Consider the following 23,909-nt stretch of genomic DNA (forward strand, 5'->3'; position numbering starts at 1 on the left):
TTGTGTCCAAGTGCTGCACTGATAATGAAGGCATAGCGCATAGCTCTCTGTGTTATCTGTGGTTGTATCTGTCCAAACCTACATCATGCTTGTATGTGTGTGTGTGTGTTTGGTCATATCTGCCCAAACCTCTATCATTAGAGGTTCATCTTCCACTAATGTTGTAAGGTCGTCACCCCCAGTGTTATGAGCTGTCGTGAATTTACTTTAGGTATTTAAATAGTAGGCTACCTTATAGTAGGCTAGCTTATAGTAGGCTAGCTTATATATAGTAGGCTAGCTTATAGCTTATAGTAGGCTAGCTTATAGTAGGCTACCCTGTAGTAGGCTATCTTATAGTAGGCTACCTTATAGTAGGCTACCTTATAGTAGGCTAGCTTTAGCTTATAGTGTAAAATATCACATATATTAGTCCTTTGAGGCCACGGCTATTTTCAGCTCTTAAGCTCTGTGTTATATCTGCCCAAACCTACATCATGCGTGTGTGGTGTGTGTGTGTGAGGCCAAGGCTATTTTCAGTGCAATGTTACTGTTCAGCTCTTATCTTGGTCATTGCAAGGGCCACATAAGAAGAGTTTGGCTCCAAAACGCTACATCCTCCATTTTAATGCATTTTCATAAATAATTTTTTAAAATTTTATTTTAGTTTTGCAAGTAATTTCAGTGGAAGTGTAATTGTTATTTGATTTGTCTTTACTCAATCAAAACAACACAACTGCACCTTTATTGAGTACCTGAAATACGCAATTAAATAACGTGACTTATTGATTACCTGAAATACACAATTCAATAACGTGACTTTCAAAAATGGATTTATAGCGTTTTGGAAAAGAGCTCTTCATACAGTATGCTAGGCTATAGTCTAGCCTACCCTTATCTGGGAAAGTATGGTGTGATCATTTGACCAGGCTGCATATCAGGCATGTCACTATCCTCCCCTCAGACAGGTTCTGCAGGTAGAGCGGCTCTGTCGGCTCGGGGTGTGTGTGTGTGTGTCTGTATGTGTGTGTGTGAACGACTCTGTCGGCTCTTGTTTACTGTTGCAATCTTGCTGCCTTCAGGAGCACCGCAACTCTGCGTCTCCAGGCTGCCATGGCAACCCGCTGCCTGTAGACAGGACAAGCACACAGCCACTCCATAGCAAACAAATTCAAATACCCCAAATGTGTCAAGTCAAGTCAACTTTATTTCTATAGCACATTTAAAAACAACTGAGTTGAACCAAAAGTTGAAAACAAAGTGCTTACAAACAAACATAAAACAATGACAATGGTACAACAACAATAATAACATAACATGGGGGGAAAATAAATAAATAATTGAAATAATAAACAAATTGGTCAAAAATAAAATAAAGAGTGTGTGTGTGTGTGTGTGGGGGGTTATTAAGGTAGATTAAAAGCTTGGGAGAAAATGAAAGTCTTTAAGTTAGACTTAAAGCAGTCAATGGTTGGAGAGGACTTGGAATACAGGTAGAATATTCCAGAGTTGGGGGGGAACAACAGAGAAGGCTCTATCACCCTTAGTTTTAAGGCGTGTTTTGGGGATATAGAGAAGATTCTGAGATGAAGACCTAAGTGATCTTGGAGTGCTGTAAGGAATTAGTAGGTCACCTATGTAACTAGGTGCCAAACCACTGAGGGCTTTGAAGACAAAAAGTAAAATTTTAAACTTAACTCTGTGCTCCACAGGTAACCAGTGCAGCTTAGCCAACACAGGAGTTATATGCTCACGTTTCTTAGAGCCACTTAATAATCTAGCTGCTGCATTTTAAACTAGCTGAAGTCTGTTGAGAGTGGAGTGGGTCAGGCCTGCATATAATGAATTACAATAATCTAGTCTAGATGTTATGAAAGCATGTATAAGAGTTTCAAGATCGGAGAAGGACAAAAAGGGCTTCAGTTTTGCAATGGTTCTTAACTGGAAAAAGCTGCCTTTGACCACACTATTTACTTGCTTATTAAAATTTAAAGAGGAGTCAAAGAAAACCCCAAGATTCTTTACTTCACTGTGGCAGTTTGCAGAGAGAGGTCCTAGTGCATTTTTCAAGATAGAAACATCACTTTGAGGGCCAAAAATAATTATATCAGTTTTACTTTCGTTCAGTTGAAGAACATTTCTTGCCATCCAGCATTTGATGTCACTGAGACAGTTAAAAATATTCTCCAAAGAACAAATGCCATTAGTGTTAACAGGCAGTGATACTGAATGTTATACTTTTTAAAAATTGAGCCAAGGGGTAGCATATAAAGAGAGAATAAAAGAGGGCCCAAAATGGAACCCTGAGGAACACCACACTTTATAAGGGCAGAGGAAGAGGAGAAATTGCCTAAACTAACTGAAAATGATCTATCACTAAGATAAGAAGAGAACCATTGCAAAACAGAACCCTGGAGACCAACTTCATCCTCCAAGCGTTTTAATAGGATGTTATGGTCAATGGTGTCAAATGCTGCACTCAGATCAAGAAGCACCAAGAGGGCGCAAGATCCAGAATCAACTGCTAAGAGGATGTCGTTTTGGACTTTAAGCAAGGCCGATTCAGTGCTGTGCAGAGATCTAAAACCTGATTGGAATTTATCACATATATTGAACTCACTCAGATAAGAAGAAACCTGAGAGAGGACAACCTTTTCTAGTATCTTTGACAGAAAAGGTAATTTAGAAATAGGCCTATAATTCTTCAGGTCACTGGGCTCAAGGTTAGGTTTCTTAAGTAAAGGTTGCACAATTGCACGTTTAAAACCTGAGGGGACCACTCCATTGGTTAGTGAGTGATTAATTATGGCCAATACAAGAGGGCAGATGATGGTAAAAACTTCTTTAAAAAGGCGTGCAGGTAAAACATCTAAGTGGCAGGATGTAGATTTCATATGGAGACAACCTCAGAAAGCTGGGAGGAAGATATAGCCTGAAACTGTTGGAGGCAGCTAGGTGAAAGTTCTATCACTGAGGGATCCGAATCTGGAGGTGAGATTTGAGATTTTATTTTGTCAATTTTATCAATTAAGAAGTTGAGGAACTTCTCACAGATTTCTGTTGAAGGGGCAAGAGTAGATGACGCAGAGGCAGGATTTATAATAGAGTTAATGGTGTTAAATAAAACTTTTGGCCTATGAGCATTATTGTTGATAAACTGAGCATAATACTCAACCTTTGCTGCCTTAACAGAGTTTTGGTAGGTCTTTAGAGAATCTCTGAAAAGGTCATAGAAGACCTGAAGCTTCTCTTTTTTCCATTTGCGCTCTGCTTTCCTGCAAGATTTTCTGACAGAACGGGTCGTGGCATTTAACCATGGAGTGGTGATAGTTTTGACACGCTTTTGTTTTAGTGGGGCAACACAGTCTAAGGTCTCAAGACAGGATGCATTAAAGAGAGTGACTAATTCTTCAATGTCAAAGCAGGTGGAAATAGCAACAGAGATAGTAGGTGAGTGAGAGAGGATGAAAGTATTAGAGAATGTTGTGGCTGTGGTGGAATTAATAGAACGGGCAAAGGAATAGGACTTAGGGGGAGATACAAGGGGACAAAACAAAATAGATTCAAATAAAATCAAAAAATGATCAGAGACCCCAACATCCATAATTTCTAAGTTGGAAACATTGAAACCATAAGACAATACTAGGTCTAATGTGTGGCCTTTCTGATGCGTCGGGGCCATAACAGATTGCACAAGATTGAAAGAGTCCACAAGGCATAAAAAGTCCTTAACCAAAGGTTTTGATGGGCAACAGATGTGAATGTTAAAATACCCTAAAATCATGAAATTGTCAGAGCGAGAGGCCATAAAAGATAGTAGATCAGCAAATTCTTGAATGAAATTACAATTAACCTTAATTTTTGGTGGTCGGTAAACTAATGCACAGAGGAGGGTGGCATTTATCTTTACAAGCTGTACCTCAAAAGTGGAGAACATATCAATTTGTACAATTCTACATTTAAAGTTGTTATTATAAACAGTGACCAGACCACCTCCACGACCAGTAGCCCTAGGGGAATTCATGAAGCTGCAGTGAGGAGGGCCAAGATGTTGTCGAAGTTGTCCAAGATGTGAGAGACAGATTCTCGCTGCGTTGTTGGTCGCTGTAGATTCTCCACTGACACTGTATGAGTTGTTTGCGGGAGCGGACTGCTCTGGAAAACTGAGTTGATTAGGCAAGAAATCCCATGGAGATGATTGAGGGATGCTTTCGTCTGTCGCACGGATGATAGAGCGACGTGCGCCTCTGTGCAAGTAGCGTTTCCGCCGGAGGATCCCCGCTGCCCGGCAGAGGTGGAGCACCTCGATGTTGATGGTGTCGGTGGAGGCGAACTGTCGAAGTTCAAGGGGTGTGTACTGAAAGCCCCCCATAGCCAAAACACAAACTCAGACACGGCTTGATGCATCAGCCAGTCCAAAGTGTGCAATTTAATCACCTTGCTAGCTAACACGAAGCCTCAATCTCCAGCTGGTCAGTCAACCGACTAAACCAGCAGCTGGACAGTCAACCGACTATATGAACCCAGCGTATTCAGGATAGAAAAGGAGAGAGACACTAGCAAGCTCGAATCCAGCACAGCTTCCACCACACAAGCAGACAGCAAGTCCAATAGCAGTGAAGGCCTTGCTGATGGCAATCGGCAGTGGAAAAAAAACCAGCTGATCACCAGGCGAAAAAACAGCGCAGGTAGAACTCGGACTAGAGGCAAACTTCATAAAACGCAATAAAAGTGTGGAAAAACAAAATAAACAGTTTAAATAAAAAAGGCTATCTATAACTGTACAGCTAAATTAACGAATCTACAATAATTTAAGAAAAATAATCAGGAATGAAATAGTAAAATATAAAAAAATCAGAATAAAAACAGGTCAGACGGAGCGGCTTGCAGCCAGCGTCCCCGTTGCTAAGCGACCAGTCGTGTGTGTGTGTGTGAGAGAGAGAGGTAGAGATACAGAGAGTGTGTGTGTGTAAGAGAGAGAGAGGGTGAGTGTGTGTGTGTGTGTGTGCATGGCCGCACTGTATCATCCAGGCTACTCAACGAGAGAGAATTTCCCCTGTGTGCGTGTATTCACACCAAATTGGCCTAGGCTACCATAACTTCTCAACTCTGCACAGTAGCCTATTCCATTAACTGCATGCCAGTAGGCTATTTACAATTTTCTGTAAAGTAAAGTTTGTAACGTTATCAAAATCAACTTAATGCAGAACTATGCACGCGCGCACCTTTTGATTGAGCAGAAGAGATACACAGGCATGCTACAGAAGTTGTAGGCTAGCTTGTTGTTTTCTATTACTATCTATGCTGGTTATCAGCACACAATGGTATAAGCTAATTCATTAACTCAAAACTCATCATGGATATAACACGTTTTTTAAACAACGAAAACAGAAAGGATGGAGACAGCAAAGCGAGAGGAGTTATTTCAAATGGGCAAGCCGCAAGCACAAGATAGGCAAGATTATTGCTTGTCAAAACGTTAGGCTAGCATTACCACTGTTTAAAGCCATATGTGAACGTAGCCTTCGCTAGAACAAAACTAGGTAACTTTAGCCTTTATAGTGCTATACAAAGTTGTCCAAATAAATAGGTCGTTGTTAGGCGTTGTTATAAAGATATTGCATGTGGATGTTATTAGCGTACTACCTAACTGACCAATGCAGGAACCTAACCGGGACAAATATTATCAAAGCGTTGAAAGTTAGGTGGGTGTGTGCGTACCATTGCATTCATTCCTGCAGGCGCCCTGTCCACTTTTTTCAAAACGAGAAACAAAATAGTGATAAGTCCACGTCTAGGCATACTACCCCTGTCCCTGACAACGTTACCGTTATCGGCTGCGACACCCCCCTTGTTTGTATTTGATGTGGTTGGGCTGTGTGTGTGCGCTAGACTGCGCGTTTCAATGTATTTGACGTCGTGGCTGGCTAGGGCTGCGTGTTACAGTGTGTTACAGACAGCGTGTTACAATGCATCATGATGTGGCTGTGTGCGTGCGCGCCAAACTCTAGGCTACAATGTTTCATGAGTTCGGGAGTTGCACATTTTAGTCTGACCTGGGTACCACTGGCAGTTTTCAAGCCTTAGTTGAAGTAATTGATGGTAATAATGTAATATTTCATGGTTGATTTTTATTTGTGTGCATTGCCCCATGTTTGTAGGCTACTTGTTTTTTGTATGTTGGTACAATTGTATGTTGGTCATACGGTTCCACAAATTAAATTTTTACATTATGTCTGTCATAATTGAATTGCCTCTCTCTCTCTCTGTCTTATGTATATTGATAATAATAATAATAGTAATATATATTAAAAAATGGGGGGGGGGGGGGGGGGGGGGGCTCGGGGAGGCCTCTGCCCCGGGCCCCATATGACCTTAACCTGCCCCTGGATGCAGCCTATACTTCTCTGCGTTCACCTGCGCACCCATCACTCTCGTTTAAATCACTCGCGAACCCGTGATCGCATAGATATGGCAAGCATATCAGATGAAAGAGGAGACACAGGGCTATTCATTGGTATCATGTATATCGATCCTTCTGGCTTATAAAAACAGACGAAATGACTGCAAAATAATAACGTCATGTACACAAACCAACGCTGCACTCCCATTACTCTCGTTTGAATTACTCGCGGACCCATGATTGGATAGATATGCCACACATGTCAGATGAAAGAGGAGACACAGAGCTATCATTTGATACCAAGTACATCCTTCTGGGTTATAAAACAGACGAAGTGACAGCAAAATAATAACTTCATATAGCTGGACTTACCCCACATTTTTGTGGCAAAGCATGTTTATAATCCAACCCTATCGTGTGTTTCTCAATGGCAAAGCATGTTCATAATCCGGTTTTGAGATCCTAGCAAATTCCTGCATGGCATCCAATTCAAGGCTCACATTGCATTCCAATTTGTTCAACAAAGAAACACCTTTTTTGCCTTTACTTTGTTTATGGCAATGCAGTATAAAGTTGAGAATCATTATGAGTGCATATACACACAGGCTAACACGCAAACTCGGGTCAAGTCAGGTCAGATCAGTTCGTGTCACAGATATGGAGCGCAGAAAGGTCATTTTTCATCACTAAATAAAAAATGGCATTTATTTACATAAATCACACACCACATATTTCTGTAAATTACTCAGCCCCAGAGTATCCCTCCAACATGATTCAGGACAGTCTGCCCTACACACAAATGAAATGCATGTAGAGCTATGAGCTTGCTGTGGTGAGATACATGACAAAATATAAGAATTTTTAAAATACGCTTTTTTGTATTTTAATTCTTTAAAAATCTAAATAAAATCAATGCCAGTACTAATACATCAACTGATGATCTGGATAGCCTAGACTCTGCTGAAAAAAGCAATATATAATATGTGTGTGTGGCACTTACAATGACCAGAATAAATCCTTATGAATGAAGGTAGTGAAAATGCCCTTAGGGTTCTTCACAGACATCTTTAACACAAATAATTCAGTGGTTTCTTTCAGTAGCAGCAACTGGAATCCATGCATTTCCACTGAATTATTTTTGGAATCTGATCCCTTATCATACCTGTTCATTCTTACTCGTTGCTCGACTTATCGTGACTAAATTCAAGATGGCTGCAAACGCTAAACTTCGTGAAGATACTGACTGTATAAATCGTCTTGTAAGTAAACTACCAGTGTGGAGATACATTGAGCCTCGTAAATGGGTGTAAAACAGTGATTTATTTGCATGGCTAGCCCGATGCCGAACACCACTATTGAAAAAGCTGTTGGTAGCATCGGCTAACTAGCGCCAGATTTTGGAGTGCAGGGGACAAGCCGAGATGGGCTATGAGACATACGTTCACACTCGGTATCATGTTTCAATACACTTTAGGTCAATATCACACCGAAATTCTCCTTTAAGTGCACTTTTTGTGTGAAACCGAAAGATCTCTATACCTCGCGAAATAGCACAATTATTTTAATGACACATCTAGAGCAGTGCCATGCTAATCTTTTTGATTCTTGATAAAGCATAAATGCTCTTCATGTCAGCTTCGTGCTGTGAACTTGAATTAAAGAGAATGAAGGGATAGAAATGTAAAAAAGATGGGGACTTGGACTTAGGTCGCAAAAACAGTGACTTCAGACTTGACTTGCGACTCCACTCAAAAGACTTAAGACTTGACTCGGACTCGAGCTTCGAGGCTCCTGAACAAGCTGTATTTCATGCAATTATTGCTTTTTTAATCTAAATTTATTCATGTATTTCTATTTTATTTTACTGCTACATATACGAGCAACATGGCCCCTTTGCCATAATGTGCAATGTAACGCATGCGCTATGTGCGCACACTCACAGATATAAATGCATTGACCATGGCGACAAGAAGTCCTCCCGGAGTTGTGCCTTTTATCATTACTTTCGGTTACAAAAACTGCACAGAGGAAATAAGCGAACAGCTACATGCAAGGTGTGTGGCACCAGGATAAATTATGCCTATTCAACAACGTCTGATTTCATCAGGCATCTCAAAACGCACCCAGATAGGTCAGTCACTTAGGCCTAGCATATCGTCACAGATGTATTTCAAAATAAAATACCTAATACTCTCATTTTTAATGTATCAAAATAAACTACAAAATACAGTAACCATATTATGTATCAAAATAAAATACTGTATTTTTGTATTTAGAAAATACTCAAAATACTTTTTTCAAGGAAGTATGGAAGCACTGCAAAAAAAGCTTTTTAATATCCCAAACATTTAGCCTATTAAAACTATATAGTAAAAACAATACAATTTGGCCCGTCATACCAAATAGTATACCATATGCAAGTTCATGTAGTGTGATCAGAAGAATAATTCAAGAATTTACATTTACATTTAGTCATCTAGCTGATGCTTATCCAAAACGACTGACAGAGCTTTCAATTAACCACATTATAATCAATAGGCCATAATTGTGTATCTGTGCCGAATTTCGTAATTCAAGTCCAGTGCAGAACTGAATAAGAAAATCATAAGGCTATGTATCTTGAAGTTCCAGTATGTGAGAAACTTGATATGCCTTAATATCTCCAACCTCAAGTATACAGCTAATAAGGACATAGAATTGTTATTTAATTAAAGGTGAACTTGTCCCCACTGTAGAATGCAGAAATGGATGCTACAAGGAAGGGAATTTAAACACACTCACAACACCATCTATTGATCAGCAAACACGGCGCTTTTCACGTCAGTTTGGGTGACTTGTGTGAATCGTGCAGATCCAAAGAGTTCTTTTTTAATGCGGGGGGGGGGGTCTGATCATCAATGATGCTTTCCGGCGACTCTAGCTTTTTTCACGTCATCTACAGCAGGCTACAAGAGGAACCAGAGCGTTTCTCATATGGGCCTGCTGGTAAATGTGCTTCTGATAACCTCCACTCATCTTTGATCATGTAGCAAAGGAGCTGTAGTCTATCGTTCTGATAGCAGCTAAGAAAGTATGCTCCGTTAGGAGGCAACTCTCTCAGTTCGCGCTCTTACCTCCGCAGTATAGCTAGGCCACTTCAGGTGGAAGTTTCAACACGCAACACGCTGCCATCTGACTGATCATCCGGAACCGTGCAATAATACAATTATTCCTGTCAGTGACCTAGGCCTAGTATTCAATGTTATGTGGGAATTGCAAGAATACGGGTAAAAACAATCCCTTACTTCAACCACGGGATTGCGTGTGTCATTAATTAAAACGGTAGTAAAACTGAATGAAAGACGGCGCCGTTCATCAACAAAAACAGCACAGAGTCAAAACGTAGGCCTAATTTAAAGGGACAGCGATCACTCAAGACATAAGCCTACACCACGAGTGATGAACGTGAAATGCTTTGAATAGCCTACTACAAAACACTGCATTTATATGAGAACTGCGTATAGAACCATTTTAATCTAGCTAATGGTAAATTAAGTATATAGCATTCACATATAAAGCATTCAATAGCCTGATGAAAACTTGTTCAGTCAGTTAAATTGCTCTCATAAAAGGAACAGCAGGCCTATAGAATATTCCAAATAGGCTAGTGTCCTTTCACTTGGACTGCAACATATGAGTGAAACCATGTTCAATTCTAAAGCATCTGGCAAGTGAAGTGACAGGAGGTTTTTGGGGAGGAAAAGAGAACAAAGTGTGTTAGCTGATTCCACAGTCAGTGTTCAGTATTTGGCCTGTAATTAATAATTAATAATTAAGCCATAATCATATTAATCAGATTTGCCATTTTTGAATCCATGAAAATTAATCAAAATCTATCATTTCCTATGAACAACAGACCCCAGTAACACATGGAATTGCTAAACATTTTGAAGGATCGAAAATAATCAAATCATTGGCTTAAAGAATCAATATTGTATTGAATTGTGATTAAACTTGTGATTTACACCCCTATATGGCATCCTTATAATTAGGGAAGGTTTTTGGGAAGTATTTCTCATGCAAGCACTGTGCAACCATGCTGAGTAATCCAATGAAATCATTGTAATAGTTTGCAATTTTGCATTAGTAAAGCAGTCCACCGATGTGCATGTTTTCACTTACTGCTTTAGTTTCAATTGTGCAACAAGACCATAACAATGATAATGGTTTTATATATCCATAAAGATACATTTCTGGAACTATCTTAAACTGTTTTTTTTTTTTTTTTTTTTTTTTAACGGGGGGGGTTGGTTGGTCATGTTTCTCTCTTTTTTCACCTCACATGTGTTTGCATCACTGCCAAGGAACTGGGACAGTGTATTTTCATATAAAGAACATTTTTGTGTGAATAGGGTGAGCCCTGGATGGCAGAGGTGGTGGCAAAATGTAATTATATGATATTTCCTGCGGGGGCGTGGGCTTCGATAATCTCACTCCTTTTTGACCATACCTCTGTTTGCATCCCTGATTGATGTCACTGTGGTTCATTGAGATATCTGACATTTTTTCTGTTAAAGTTTGGCATGGAGACAATAGGACATGGTTGCCTTTGTCAGTGTCCTTATGTGAACTTGCACAGGTGAACTTGCACAGGTGCCATTTCCTTCAACTCAATAAAATACAAATGACAAAATACTATTTTGTATTTGAAATACAAATACATATTACATGTTTCAGAAATACAGTACTACCCATCCCTGGGAACAGGCAGATTACATTTTTATAGTTGGCATATGATGACATACTTAGGTTAATACTGTATTTCACCAGTTAGGGCACCAAAATGGCCAGCAGCGGCACTGTGTAGCCTATCTTGACAAGTTTTGGGTTACAATATACAGGTAGTGGGCTCTCTGTTGATTTTAATGAGTAGGCCTAAGCTTAAAGTTACAGCATTTCTATCACAATTGACCAGACTTCGACCTTTTGTCTGCTTTTAACAAAATTCTGGCTATGATTGTTCCTTGTATTGCATCATGAGCCATCACTGCGCCTATTGCATTCTACTGTTGTTAGCCTTAAGCCTAGCTCAGTCATTATGTTATACCACATCGCCCTCCATTAGAAGTGCAATGAGCTGCATTGAGCATAATAAACTGCATTTAGAATTCCAAATCCATATTTCTAGATATTTTGGTAAAAGTAACTTAAAAGTAATACAATAGTAGTGTAATGCCTTACAATTCAGAGACAGTAATATTATAATGTAACAAATTACTTTGAAATTACATTAAAGCAACACCAAATAACTTTTCCTCTGTCGCATGCATATTTGTTTATCCAGCACCGGCTTTGCAAATAACAATGTCCACAGACAAGGTAGAATATGTTGCATGATTTTATGATAGTACGATGTATTGCGACATCAGATGCAAGTCAAATTTGTAGTTTCTCATGTCTCATTTCATCGAACTACAGATCCGCTACCCGATCTAGCAAACTTGCATAGTGCGGTTACAGCCGATAGAGGGCCGCGAAGCGAATGCAGAAAGTGCCGTTCACCCTGTTACGAGTTGATGAACCACTGAAACGATTTTGGAAACATTATTTTAAGGTACAAAAAACTATTTGGTGTTGCTTTAATAAGTAAAGTAATACATAATACATTACGATTTTGAAGTAACTTGCCCAACACTGTGACTGTCTATGCACAATTGCACAATTTCAACCAAATTTTGCTGCTCTTATTTCTTCGTTGTATGTCCCTTCTTATTTACTTTTTATTGTTTACTTGAATGTTATGTTTGTCTGTGGACTTAATTGGTAAAATATGTCTTGTCTTCACCGTGGGATAATGAGAAACGTAATTTCGATCTCTTTGTAAGTCTTGGCATGTGAAGAAATTGACAATAAAGCAGACTTTGACTTTGTAAGAGAGAGGGAGAGACAGACAGATATAATGGCTGGTACTGTATTTACCTGTGGTAATGTCTGACTGTTGTTGTATTTAATTGTGTGTGTGTGTGTGTGTGGGATCAAGTGTGATGACCAGCAGTTAAGATCTGATGAAACACAGAAACCTGCCAAGCAGGCAAAACAACTGAAGCATAAACAAACACACACATACACACACTCATATACAAGGTCACACACACACAGACCAGACAGATCTCAGACAGCAGCACCATGAGTGTGTGGAACATTGTGTGTGTAGCCGTGGTCTTACTCCTCAAGAGTCAAGGTATGTGTGTGTGAGTGTGTGTGTGTGTGTGTGTGTGTAGCCGTGGTCTTGCACCTCAAGAGTCAAGGTATGTGTGTGTGTGAGTGTGTGTGTGTGTGTGTGTAGCCGTGGTCTTGCTCCTCAAGAGTCAAGGTATGTGAGCGAGTGTGTGTGTGTAGCCGTGGTCTTGCTCCTCAAGAGTCAAGGTATGTGAGTGTGTGTGTGTGTGTAGCCATGGTCTTACTCCTCAAGAGTCAAGGTATGTGTGTGTGTCTGTCTGTATGTGTGTATATGTGTTTTTGTACGTGTCAGCAAGACGGCATCATTCAGTCATATTTTGTCTAATCAGTCAGGTGTATGAAGGTACCTGCTTGTGTGTGTGTGTGTGTATCTGTCTGTATGTGTGTATATGTGTTTTTGTACGTGTCAGCAAGACGCCATCATTTAGTCATGTTTTGTCTAATCAGTCAGGTGTATGAAGGTACCTGGTTGTGTGTGTGTGTTCTCAAGAGTTGGTCAGTTTTAGAGCCCGACCGATTTATCGGCGGGCCGATATTAGGCATTTTCCAAATTATCGGTATCGGCATTTATAATATTTTAAAAATAAAATAAAAACGGACAAAACACCCTTCAACCATGTCATGAGTGTTGGCGTTGTATAGTTTTTCCACCAGAGGGCTCTACACCGTCCCTGCTGGCAACACTCATGTATAACGCGCCACACATCCTGCAACCTGCCACACATCCTGCAACCTGCTGATCCAGCCAGAGTCCGGTAGAGAGAACCAGTTATCCACGAGTGAGATCATCAGTGAAGTGTGTTCATGGTGATTTGGTCACGAGACATACATTGCTTGAAATAACAATTAAAAGAACATCCCCATCAGTTCTCTTAACTCAAATAAGCATGACAAAATTTGTGAAAACAATGTCCAGTTTTGCTGCTGTTAAATAAGCCGAGAGTGAAGCGGAATTAGCTAGTAAATATAGCTGCAAGCAGCAATGAGGGGGCCAAGCAGAGAGATCAGCAGGCCAGATTTGCCATGTAAGTCAATGCTGTTGCATCAGACATATAGCCTTAAGCAGTCACAGCAAGTTCCATGCCATACAACCCAAGATTGGCTGAGTTACAAGGTCAAGTTTCACATCAAAACATAACTGATTTTGTGGGGCTGAACCAGGGCTGAGTGTCGCCGCCCCCTCCCCCAGCCAGCCCACCGCCGCAACCGCCCCTGCCCATCCCACCCCGTCCCACCCTTGCACGCACACATATGAACTAGATGGAACTTGCTGTCATCAGTTTCACATCAAAAATAAAAGATTGACTGAGATATGATCACAATTGCTGTGATTTAAACATAGAGGTCAAGAATTGACGTCATAGGGTGTGTTGAACTCGGCTTGGCCCAAGGATTCCAATGATACCTCATTTTGCCATTCGGGTCAACAGGTCAAAAGTTACGTCCGTGAACACAAGTCCAACTTTGGCCTGTTGGTGGCGCTAGAGCGCTTGAGGTGCCGGTATGAAACTTGGTGAAATGAATTATTGGACTGTCCCCAATTAGTGTGCAAAATTTTATAACCTTTTACCAGACGGTTCTATGGGCTGCCATTGACTTCCATTGCAAAATAATGCGCATCAGCAACTACTGGCCAAAATGCATTTTTGTCAATTACGGTGCCCCCTAGAGGTCAAATGTCACCAAATTTCTTGAGCGTCCTCCCGATGGGGTCTGAGGTACATGTACTAAATTTGGTTTTGATACATGAAAGCGTTGCTGAGATATGAAATCACTTCCTGTTTGGCGGCTTCGCCACCAATTTCGATTGGCTGTTACGGGCGAACGCTTTTGTCAATCGTTCCAGAAAATTAAACACTGATAAGGCATGGTCTGAAGATGGTCTGAGCCAATTTTGGTTAAAGTCAGATGAAGTTTGTGACCAGTGAAAACTTTTTAGTGTTTTTGATTAAATTCAATATGGCGGCCGAATCAATTATGTTGACATCACAAGTTGTCCTGGGTCAGCCTAAGGATATCCAAAAGTACTACCAGACACCACTAGTATGTTTTAATTCCAAACACATCAACAGCTACAGGCCAAAATCCATTTTCGCTAATTACAGCGCCCCCTAGAGGTCAAAGGTCACCAGATTTTTTGAGTGCTCTACAGATGGGGATATAAGTCCAAGTACTAAGTTTGGTTATGACAGATGAAAGGGTTGCTGAGATATGAGCTCACTTCCTGTTTGGCGGCTTCGCCGCATATTTTGATTGGTTGTTACGGGCGAACGGTTTTAGTTCCGAAGACAAAAATCGATAACTTTTGTGCGGATTGGTCTGAAGATCATATGTATTAAGTTTCGTTAAAATCGGACAAACTATGTGAGGCGTGAAACTTTAGTTTCACTTTCGATAAAATCCAAAATGGCGGAAAATCCATCATGGCGGAAAATGACGTCATAGGGTGCGTTGAACTCGGCTTGGTCCAAGGATTCCAACGGTACCTCATTTTTCAAAATCGGATCAACAGGTCAAAAGTTACGTGCATGAACGCACGTCCAACTTTGGCCTGTTGGTGGCGCTAGAGCGCTGGAGGTGCCGGCATGAAACTTGGTGCAATTAATTATTGGCCTGTCCCCAATCAATGTGCCAAATTTCACAACTTTTTACCAGACGGTTCTATGGGCTGCCATTGACTCCCATGGCGGAAGAAAGTATAAATATAACCGCAAGCGGTGATTTACGGGGTCCGAGCAAAACGAACATGAGGTAGCATAGCTTTTTAGTTTTACATGTGCTTTGATTGTTTGGGCCCAATTGTTCAAAAGAAACGTGATCGGATTTCGGCTATCGGATTGGATCAAATCTTGAAAATGGCTTGTTCAAAGGGAAACAAGGATCCTGAAATTGGATTAGATCACATAATCTATTCTTGGTTTTGATCTGGATAAAACCTTCACTTTGTGTTGTTCAAAACTTTTGAGTTGGATTGGAATAAATTTGATGCATAAAATTAGGATTACCCTGTGCTGTAACGTTATAGTGTGCTAACCTCCACAACCTAATAGTATTCTAACAATACCCTATTCTAGTGTGCTAACCTCCACAACCCAACAGTATTCTAACAGTAGTATTCTAGTGCGCTAATCTCCACAACTCAATAGTATTCTAACAATACTCTATTCTACAGGACTATGCATTTGTCATGGATAAGATGAAGCGTCTGTTAATGGAAGGCAGTGTTTCCCACAGAATTGAATTGTATTTGTGGTGGTAGGTGAAGGGGGGTGGGGGTGGGTTCTGTGTTGGAGTCAATAAGATGAACAACCTATAATTATGCAGTTATACTTGCCTTGCACGACAAGTCCTGTCAAGTAGCTGTAACGTTATAGTGTGCTAACCTCCACAACCCAACAGTATTCTTAACAGTATTCTATTCTAGTATGCTAACCTCCACAACCCAGCTGAAGGAACTGTAGGGGGCGATGTGGGTCGAGGTAGAGTGAGTGTGTGGCGAGCAGGCAGAGCCTCGGTCAGAAGGCTCAATGGTATGAAGTGATGACACGGAGATGGCAGGTTTCGGTGCAACACAAGTGAACTTTATTTGAGTTTCAATTCATCTGTTCTTTTGTTCTTTACTTATGTGTGCTGCATCAAAGAGGAAACAAACAGAAAATGGAGTAATCAGTGAAATGGGGTAAATCAGTACAGATCCCAACTCACAAACAAACCAATTGACATTTGAACAATAAACTGAAATCATATGGCTATATAAGGTACAACTAAACAATACTTCACATCCCAAGTCAACCAACATCACCTAATCATCTCTCACATGGGACTCCAACACACCAAACCAACAAACAAAGACCTTAACTATACACATGATGGCAGAGCTACTCTACAAACTGATAAACATCACAAAAGTCATAGTGAGGGTCATTAAAGTGATGACTTACGTTAACTCAAAGACGCACACAAAGCAGGACACACTGGAGTGCTGGGTTGAGATGAACAAAAGAGTGAACTGAGGGCGAGCAAACAATTTATCCTGGTCTGAGCCCCTGCTCCGGAGCTACAGGGTTTCCCAGCAGGTAAACTGGGTGTGGTTTGGTGACAGAGCCAAACAATCCAGCAATTTCTCCACAGCACCTCCTTACACTGACAGACTTTGGAAAGATTTGCAAAGATTTGGAAAAGATTTTTGAAAGACTACAGTCTCAGACCCTCTCACATCTAAAGACAAGTAGTAGAGTTTTAAGTCACAGACTATGATTTTGCAATGACTAGGGATCTTGCAGGGTCACTATTTACAAGACTGCAACACGATTCCTTTAAATTATTACCCATCGTGCAATAGATAAACAGGAACTGAAAATGATAGCCTACTAAACTCAAAGTCGTATTTTCGTGTTTCTGCAGCATTGTTTCATGCGTGACATCCTTAACCGATACAGAGTTGTTCTGTCAAGTGGAAGAGCCGACTAAATATGTATAAGAAATGACAAATATTATAAGAATAACAAATAATTATAGGCTACAGCTGTGTCGGAGTCAATAAGAAAAACAGCCTATAATTATACAGTTACACTACAAGTCCATATTGACAAGTAGCTGTAATGTAATAGTGTGTTAACCTCCACAACCCAACAGCATTCTATTGTAGTATGTTAACATCCACAACCCAACAGTATTCTAACACTAATGCTTCAAGTGGGATTTGAACTCTCAACCTAAGGATCACCAGTACAAGGCATTATCTCACTGAGCCACTGTCAAGCCTACATGTTGGCCAGTCACATTCACATGGTGAAAATGTGTGTTGGTAAACACACAAGAAAAACTCCAAGCATACATTTGACAATAAAATGAAGGGCTTTCCTAAAAGAGTACACCTGAAATCTTTTTGAAATTCTGGGGCAATTAGACATTTGTAGAGAAGAACACTAATGGATGAAATATAAATATGATAGACTTAATGATGAAGGAAAAATAATGAACAAAGAAGTTGCCCTAAATGTCAGAGTGTCTCGGCGTTCTGACTCTTGGCAACTAATGACTGTGTATGTTGATTGCCTGATGTCATTCAGGTGCTGTTCAATGGTGTGAATCTTCAGTAACCAATAGCATGTGCAGCTTGATCCTGAAGTTCTAATGGGGATTCGAACACTCAACCTAAGAAACACCAGTACAAGGCATTATCTCACTGAGCCACTGTCAAGCCTACATGTTGGCCAGTCACATTCACATGGTGAAAATGTGTGTTGGTAAACACACAAGAAAAACTCCAAGCATACATTTGACAATAAAATGAAGGGCTTTCCTAAAAGAGTACACCTGAAATCTTTTTGAAATTCTGGGGCAATTAGACATTTGTAGAGAAGAACACTAATGGATGAAATATAAATATGATAGACTTAATGATGAAGGAAAAATAATGAACAAAGAAGTTGCCCTAAATGTCAGAGTGTCTCGGCGTTCTGACTCTTGGCAACTAATGACTGTGTATGTTGATTGCCTGATGTCATTCAGGTGCTGTTCAATGGTGTGAATCTTCAGTAACCAATAGCATGTGCAGCTTGATCCTGAAGTTCTAATGGGGATTTGAACACTCAACCTAAGAAACACCAGTACAAGGCATTATCCCACTGAGCCACTAACAATCATACACATTGGGCAGTCACATTCAAATGGTGAAAATGTGTGTTGGTAAACACACAAGAAAAACTCCAAGCATACATTTGACAATAAAATGAAGGGCTTTCCTAAAAGAGTACACCTGAAATCTTTTTGAAATTCTGGGGCAATTAGACATTTGTAGAGAAGAACACTAATGGATGAAATATAAATATGATAGACTTAACGATGAAGGAAAAATAATGAACAAAGAAGTTCCCCTAAATGTCAGAGTGTCTCGGCGTTCTGATTCTTGGCAACTAATGACTGTGTATGTTGATTGCCTGATGTCATTCAGGTGCTGTTCAATGGTGTGAATCTTCAGTAACCAATAGCATGTGCAGCTTGATCCTGAAGTTCTAATGGGGATTCGAACACTCAACCTAAGAAACACCAGTACAAGGCATTATCCCACTGAGCCACTAACAATCATACACATTGGGCAGTCACATTCACATGTGAAAATGTGTGTTGGTAAACACACAAGAAAAACTCCAAGCATACATTTGACAATAAAATGAAGGGCTTTCCTAAAAGAGTACACCTGAAATCTTTTTGAAATTCTGGGGCAATTAGACATTTGTAGAGAAGAACACTAATGGATGAAATATAAATATGATAGACTTAATGATGAAGGAAAAATAATGAACAAAGAAGTTCCCCTAAATGTCAAAATGTCTCTGCGTTCTGATTCTTGGCAACTAATGACTGTGTATGTTGATTGCCTGATGTCATTCAGGTGCTGTTCAATCTTCAGTAACCAATAGCATGTGCAGCTTGATCCTGAAGTTCTAATGGGGATTCGAACACTCAACCTAAGAAACACCAGTACAAGGCATTATCCCACTGAGCCACTAACAATCACACACATTGGGCAGTCACATTCACATGTGAAAATGTGTGTTGGTAAACACAAGAAAAACTCCAAGCATACATTTGACAATAAAATGAAGGGCTTTCCTAAAACAGTACACCTGAAATCTTTTTGAAATTCTGGGCCAATTAGACATTTGTAGAGAAGAACACTAATGGATGAAATATAAATATGATAGACTTAATGATGAAGGAAAAATAGTGAACAAAGAAGTTCCCCTAAATGTCAGAGTGTCTCGGCATTCTGATTCTTGGCAACTAATGACTGTGTATGTTGATTGCCTGATTTCATTCAGGTGCTGTTCAATGGTGTGAATCTTCAATAACCAATAGTATTCGAGCTAGAGCCTAAAGCACTACCAGGGATTCGAACTCTCAACCTAACAAACATCAGCACTAGGCATTATCCCACTGAGCCACTGACAATCCTACATATTTGGCAGTCACATTCACATGGTGAAAAGGTGTGTTGGCAAACACACAACATCAAGAAAATTCCTAGCATACATTTGACAATAGAATTAAGGGCTTTATAAAAAAGAGTACAGATCTGAAAATGTGCACTGTTAATGGTATCCACATAATGATGGTTGTATGGTTGTTCACCAAGGAAAAAAAATTACTCATATAGGAATATAGGTGATATAGGAGAAATGGGCTGAGTGGTCGAACTTTATTGGTCTATATCTCTGAAATGGAAAAACATATCCAAATTATTTTGATAACTTTTGTGAGGCTTTGTCTAAACATTGTCTGTGAGAATTTTGGTGAAGATTTGATAATTTTTGAAGTATGTGAAACTTTTTATGATGTTTGGCTTTTCTCTGAAATTGTGGCAAAAGTAAACATTTTTAGAGCATAAGACCAGGGTGAAAAAGATGCATCTGAATGTAGAGATTAATATCATGAAAGAATTTTGAGTCTAGGTCAATCTGGTAAGGAGAAATAAGCATTTTTGACAAGAGCGCCACCTTTGGGTGCAGTACCCCAAATTTTGGGTTATGGGTAGTGGGGGGTACTGGTAACAATACTTGAAAATGTTTAGTTTCTAGGACTTACGGTTTATAGGAATATAGGTGATCTAGGAAAAATGGCCTAAGTGGTCTAACTTTATTAGCCTATATCTCTGAAATGGAACAAAATATCAAAATTCTGATCCATAACTTTTGTGAGGCTTGGTCTAAACATAGTCTGTGAGAATTTTGGTGAAGATTTGATTATTTTTGAAGAGTGTGAAACTTTTTATAATGTTTGGCTTTTCCATGAAATTGTGTCAAAAATAAACATTTTTAGACCATAAGACCAGGGCCAAAAAGATGCATCTGAGTTTAGAGATTAATATTCTGAAAGAATTTTGAGTCTAGGTCAATCTGGTAAGGAGAAATTAGCATAATTAACTTTTTTTTCCAACAGCGCCACCTTTGGGTGCAGTACCCCACATTTTGGGTTATGGGCAGAGGGGGGTACTGGTAACCATACCTGAAAATTTGAAGAGTTTTGGAGTTACGGCTTAGGCAGCAGTATGACTTTTACAGAATTTTGGCCAAAAATGAACGGTACAGAAACAATAGGGGTCCTGCAGCTACGCTGCTCGGACCCCTAATAATAAGAAATCATAGAATCACAATGGGTGCCTTCGCAGCTTCGCTGCTTGGCCCCCAATTACGTTACGTTGTTACAGTGTAGTTGACTGTCGAAGACCGGTAGAAGACCGCTAACGTTAACATTAATGAGCTTGGAAACCACAACAAACTTATTCTGCCTAAATAAAGTAATGATTTATAACTAGTATATCTGTAGTTACAGTCCCTGCATTGTAAAATGTAAGTTAGACGTGCGAGGAGTGAACATTTAGACATAGAGAAAAAGTATCAAACGTAGCTTGTGCAAAACGTAGCATGTGCATAAAAGTTAGCTTTTCTTTTACACGTGTGTGAAATCCAATGACGCCAAGTGTGCGTTTCAGACTGTCGTTCAGCCGCAGCATTAACGAGTTACATGGATTTAGATCATTAAATAGTAGGTTTTAGAAGGCAGGCAGCAACTGATGATTGAAAATGGTTTAATGTAGCTTGACGGAAATAATTTTAAAAGTGCAGGTAAAGGAATAAGCAAGCTGACATTAATTATAAGGTAGCTTATAAGGCAATAGGGACTAATTATTACACACGCACACTCAAACATTTAAGAGTGACCTTTATCTTGTTTAATGATAATACAAATGATGATGATAGTAATAATGTCATCATTATTTTTTGTAATTATTAAGTCTTAGTTCAAAGTTATATTTATGAAGCAGTCTTTTAATACTGGTAACTTTGATTTGGTTGTTGTTGTTATTATTATGTTTTTGTTCAAAAGACTAAGTTTCATATCTTTATACATTTTATTTATCAGAACTTTAATATATTTCGATGTTCCCTGTGTTCCACTGTGACAATATTATTTAAAAATAAACAAGTTTGTTTTTGAAATGCATTATCATATTATTTTAGTCAATACTCATAAATAACTACAAATAACGGTAACACTTTATAATAACTACACACAATTCATCAATTATTAAGCCTTTGTTACTTATTAGTTAATGGTTTGTTCATCATTAGTAATTTCTTGTTCATACATAATTTATCATCAGTAAAGCATTTGTTCATGCAGTTATAAATAGTTTGTTCATAGGAAATAAGCCTATCCAAAAAATATGTTTGTAAGTACATGAATTATACTTAATAAATAATGAAACAACCATTTATAAATTAAATAACTTCCCCATGATAATCAAGTTGCAAACTATTACTAAATGCTTTGTTCATCATTCGTAAAGCATTGCTCTTATGTTAGTAAATGGTTTGCCCATATAAGTAAGCCCATGTAAAACGTTTATGAGTAATTTTTTAATAATTAATAAAGGATACAATAACCGTTTGTAAATTAAGTCATTTTACCATTACCAACTAGGTACTTAGGAATGTATAAGGTTGGTTAAAACCTGGAAGACTATCTAGGCCTGTATTTGTTCATGCCTTAAATAAAATGTTATAATATAGATATAGGACTAAACTAATAACTGGGGTGTTATTTCATAGGTTACAAATACTTTACAATAATGTAATCCCTGATTAATTAAGTAGTTACTGCTGGTTAGTTATGTATATTGTGTGAGCCCATCTAAAGTGAGCACTTTCTATGCTTTACAAAGGATTTATAAATGAGTTGCAAATGCTAACAGAACCTGGACATACACATGTATTGTTCTATTTGGACATGCCTTCAGAAATATACCTACGGATAGTTAGTGTGTTAATGCACCTTTAATAAGCACTTACCAATTCTTTAATTCATGATTAACTCATGAGTTACTACTGATTAGTTGACTACATGGCGTGAGCCCATCTAAAGTGAGGGCTTGCTATGCCTTACAAAGCATTTATAAATGAGTTGCAAAAGCTAGTAGATACAAAAGAGACACAAATAAAATAAGTATTATTTTAAGAAAAGGGAAAGAAATGTCAAAGTGCTAGAAACATACAAATATTTATTTAAAGCTAAATTAATTATTCTTCTTGTCAACACAAAATGTGCTTTTAAACAGTGACAAAGAACACCCCCCCCCCCCCCACTGGGGTGTCTTTTTGTTCAAAATCTATGAACAATGGGGTATTGAACAAATAATAAAATAAATGCTTCACAGGAAAATAGAAAATGCACATACAATTACCATAATAATTAACGCACCCGTATGCTGTCATAAATGAAACAATATATACATGAAACAACAACAATATATATATATATATATATACGTATATAATAATATTATTTATATGTACAATGTACAAATATTTATTTAAAGCTATATAAATTCTTCTTTTCAACAAAAAACACACAACCCAGGAATAAAATAAAATAAACTATGAACAAAGGTATTGAACAAAAAGTTAAAAAATTACTTTACAGGAAAACATAACATTAAATAAAAAAGAAATATACATAATACAAAATTCAAACATGTGGCTTATCACTTCTTCTTTAATGGGAGCAGCTTTCCATTTGCTTTTAACATGTTTACTGCAGCAGCGATCTCCTCATCTCCTTCAATTGCAGAAGCACACTGTGCAGCAAATTCACTTAACTTCATAGGGTGGGTATACATTTTTGAAACCTCTTTGTACTGCTCTGGTGCAGCAATGTACAGCTCTGCAATTGGGGCATTGACCACCACTGTGTTTCTGTCAACGCCGACTTGTCTAAAAGCACCAGACATGGTTCCAAGCCTCTTGAAGTATTTTAATAATTTTTTGTACCGGGCCAAAACCTGCTCTGGCTTCCGGGCTGGAATTTAGAGAACATACAATTAGTGCTATCTACAGTAGAATTTTCTCATTTATATTACTGTACTCCCATACACTTTTTGACACACACACACACACACACACACACACACGCTACACTACACTATACTATATGTAGTACGGAGCGACCATACACCCCCCCCCCATGTTGTTCGAGTACTATGGTGTTGCCTACCGTATGCATTTACATCACCTACACTTAATAAAATTCAAGAGGCTATGCAAGGGTGGCACTAGAACATTTTGAAAAATAACCCCTTAAATGATGACATCTAATGACTTTTATGGGAAGTTTTGATATAACTAAACAATTTAGTAGGCCTAAAGGTAGGTAGACAGGCTTTGAGGTTAAAACTATGTAAACCAGTAACGTTAGGCTAGCCTGTTACAGCTAACTTCAAGCACAGAAGCTTACAAGCGCAGGA

General features: G+C 38.9%; 1 protein-coding gene across 2 annotated transcripts in view; it reads left to right on the forward strand.

The window, feature by feature from the left end:
- Nucleotides 1-12,509: 12,509 nt before the first annotated feature.
- LOC121699815 (trypsin I-P1-like) overlaps nt 12,510-23,909 on the forward strand; it is a 51,024-nt gene continuing 39,624 nt past the window's right edge. The window contains exon 1 of one of the 2 annotated variants that reach the window (XM_042082267.1): nt 12,510-12,602. In XM_042082267.1, the coding sequence (XP_041938201.1) occupies nt 12,548-12,602 (55 nt within the window). In that variant the 5' untranslated portion in view covers nt 12,510-12,547. The remainder of the gene's footprint in view (nt 12,603-23,909) is intronic. The other variant, XM_042082268.1, reaches the window with a different exon arrangement.

This window comes from Alosa sapidissima, chromosome 24, assembly GCF_018492685.1.
Source record: "Alosa sapidissima isolate fAloSap1 chromosome 24, fAloSap1.pri, whole genome shotgun sequence".
Lineage (NCBI taxonomy): Eukaryota > Metazoa > Chordata > Actinopteri > Clupeiformes > Clupeidae > Alosa > Alosa sapidissima.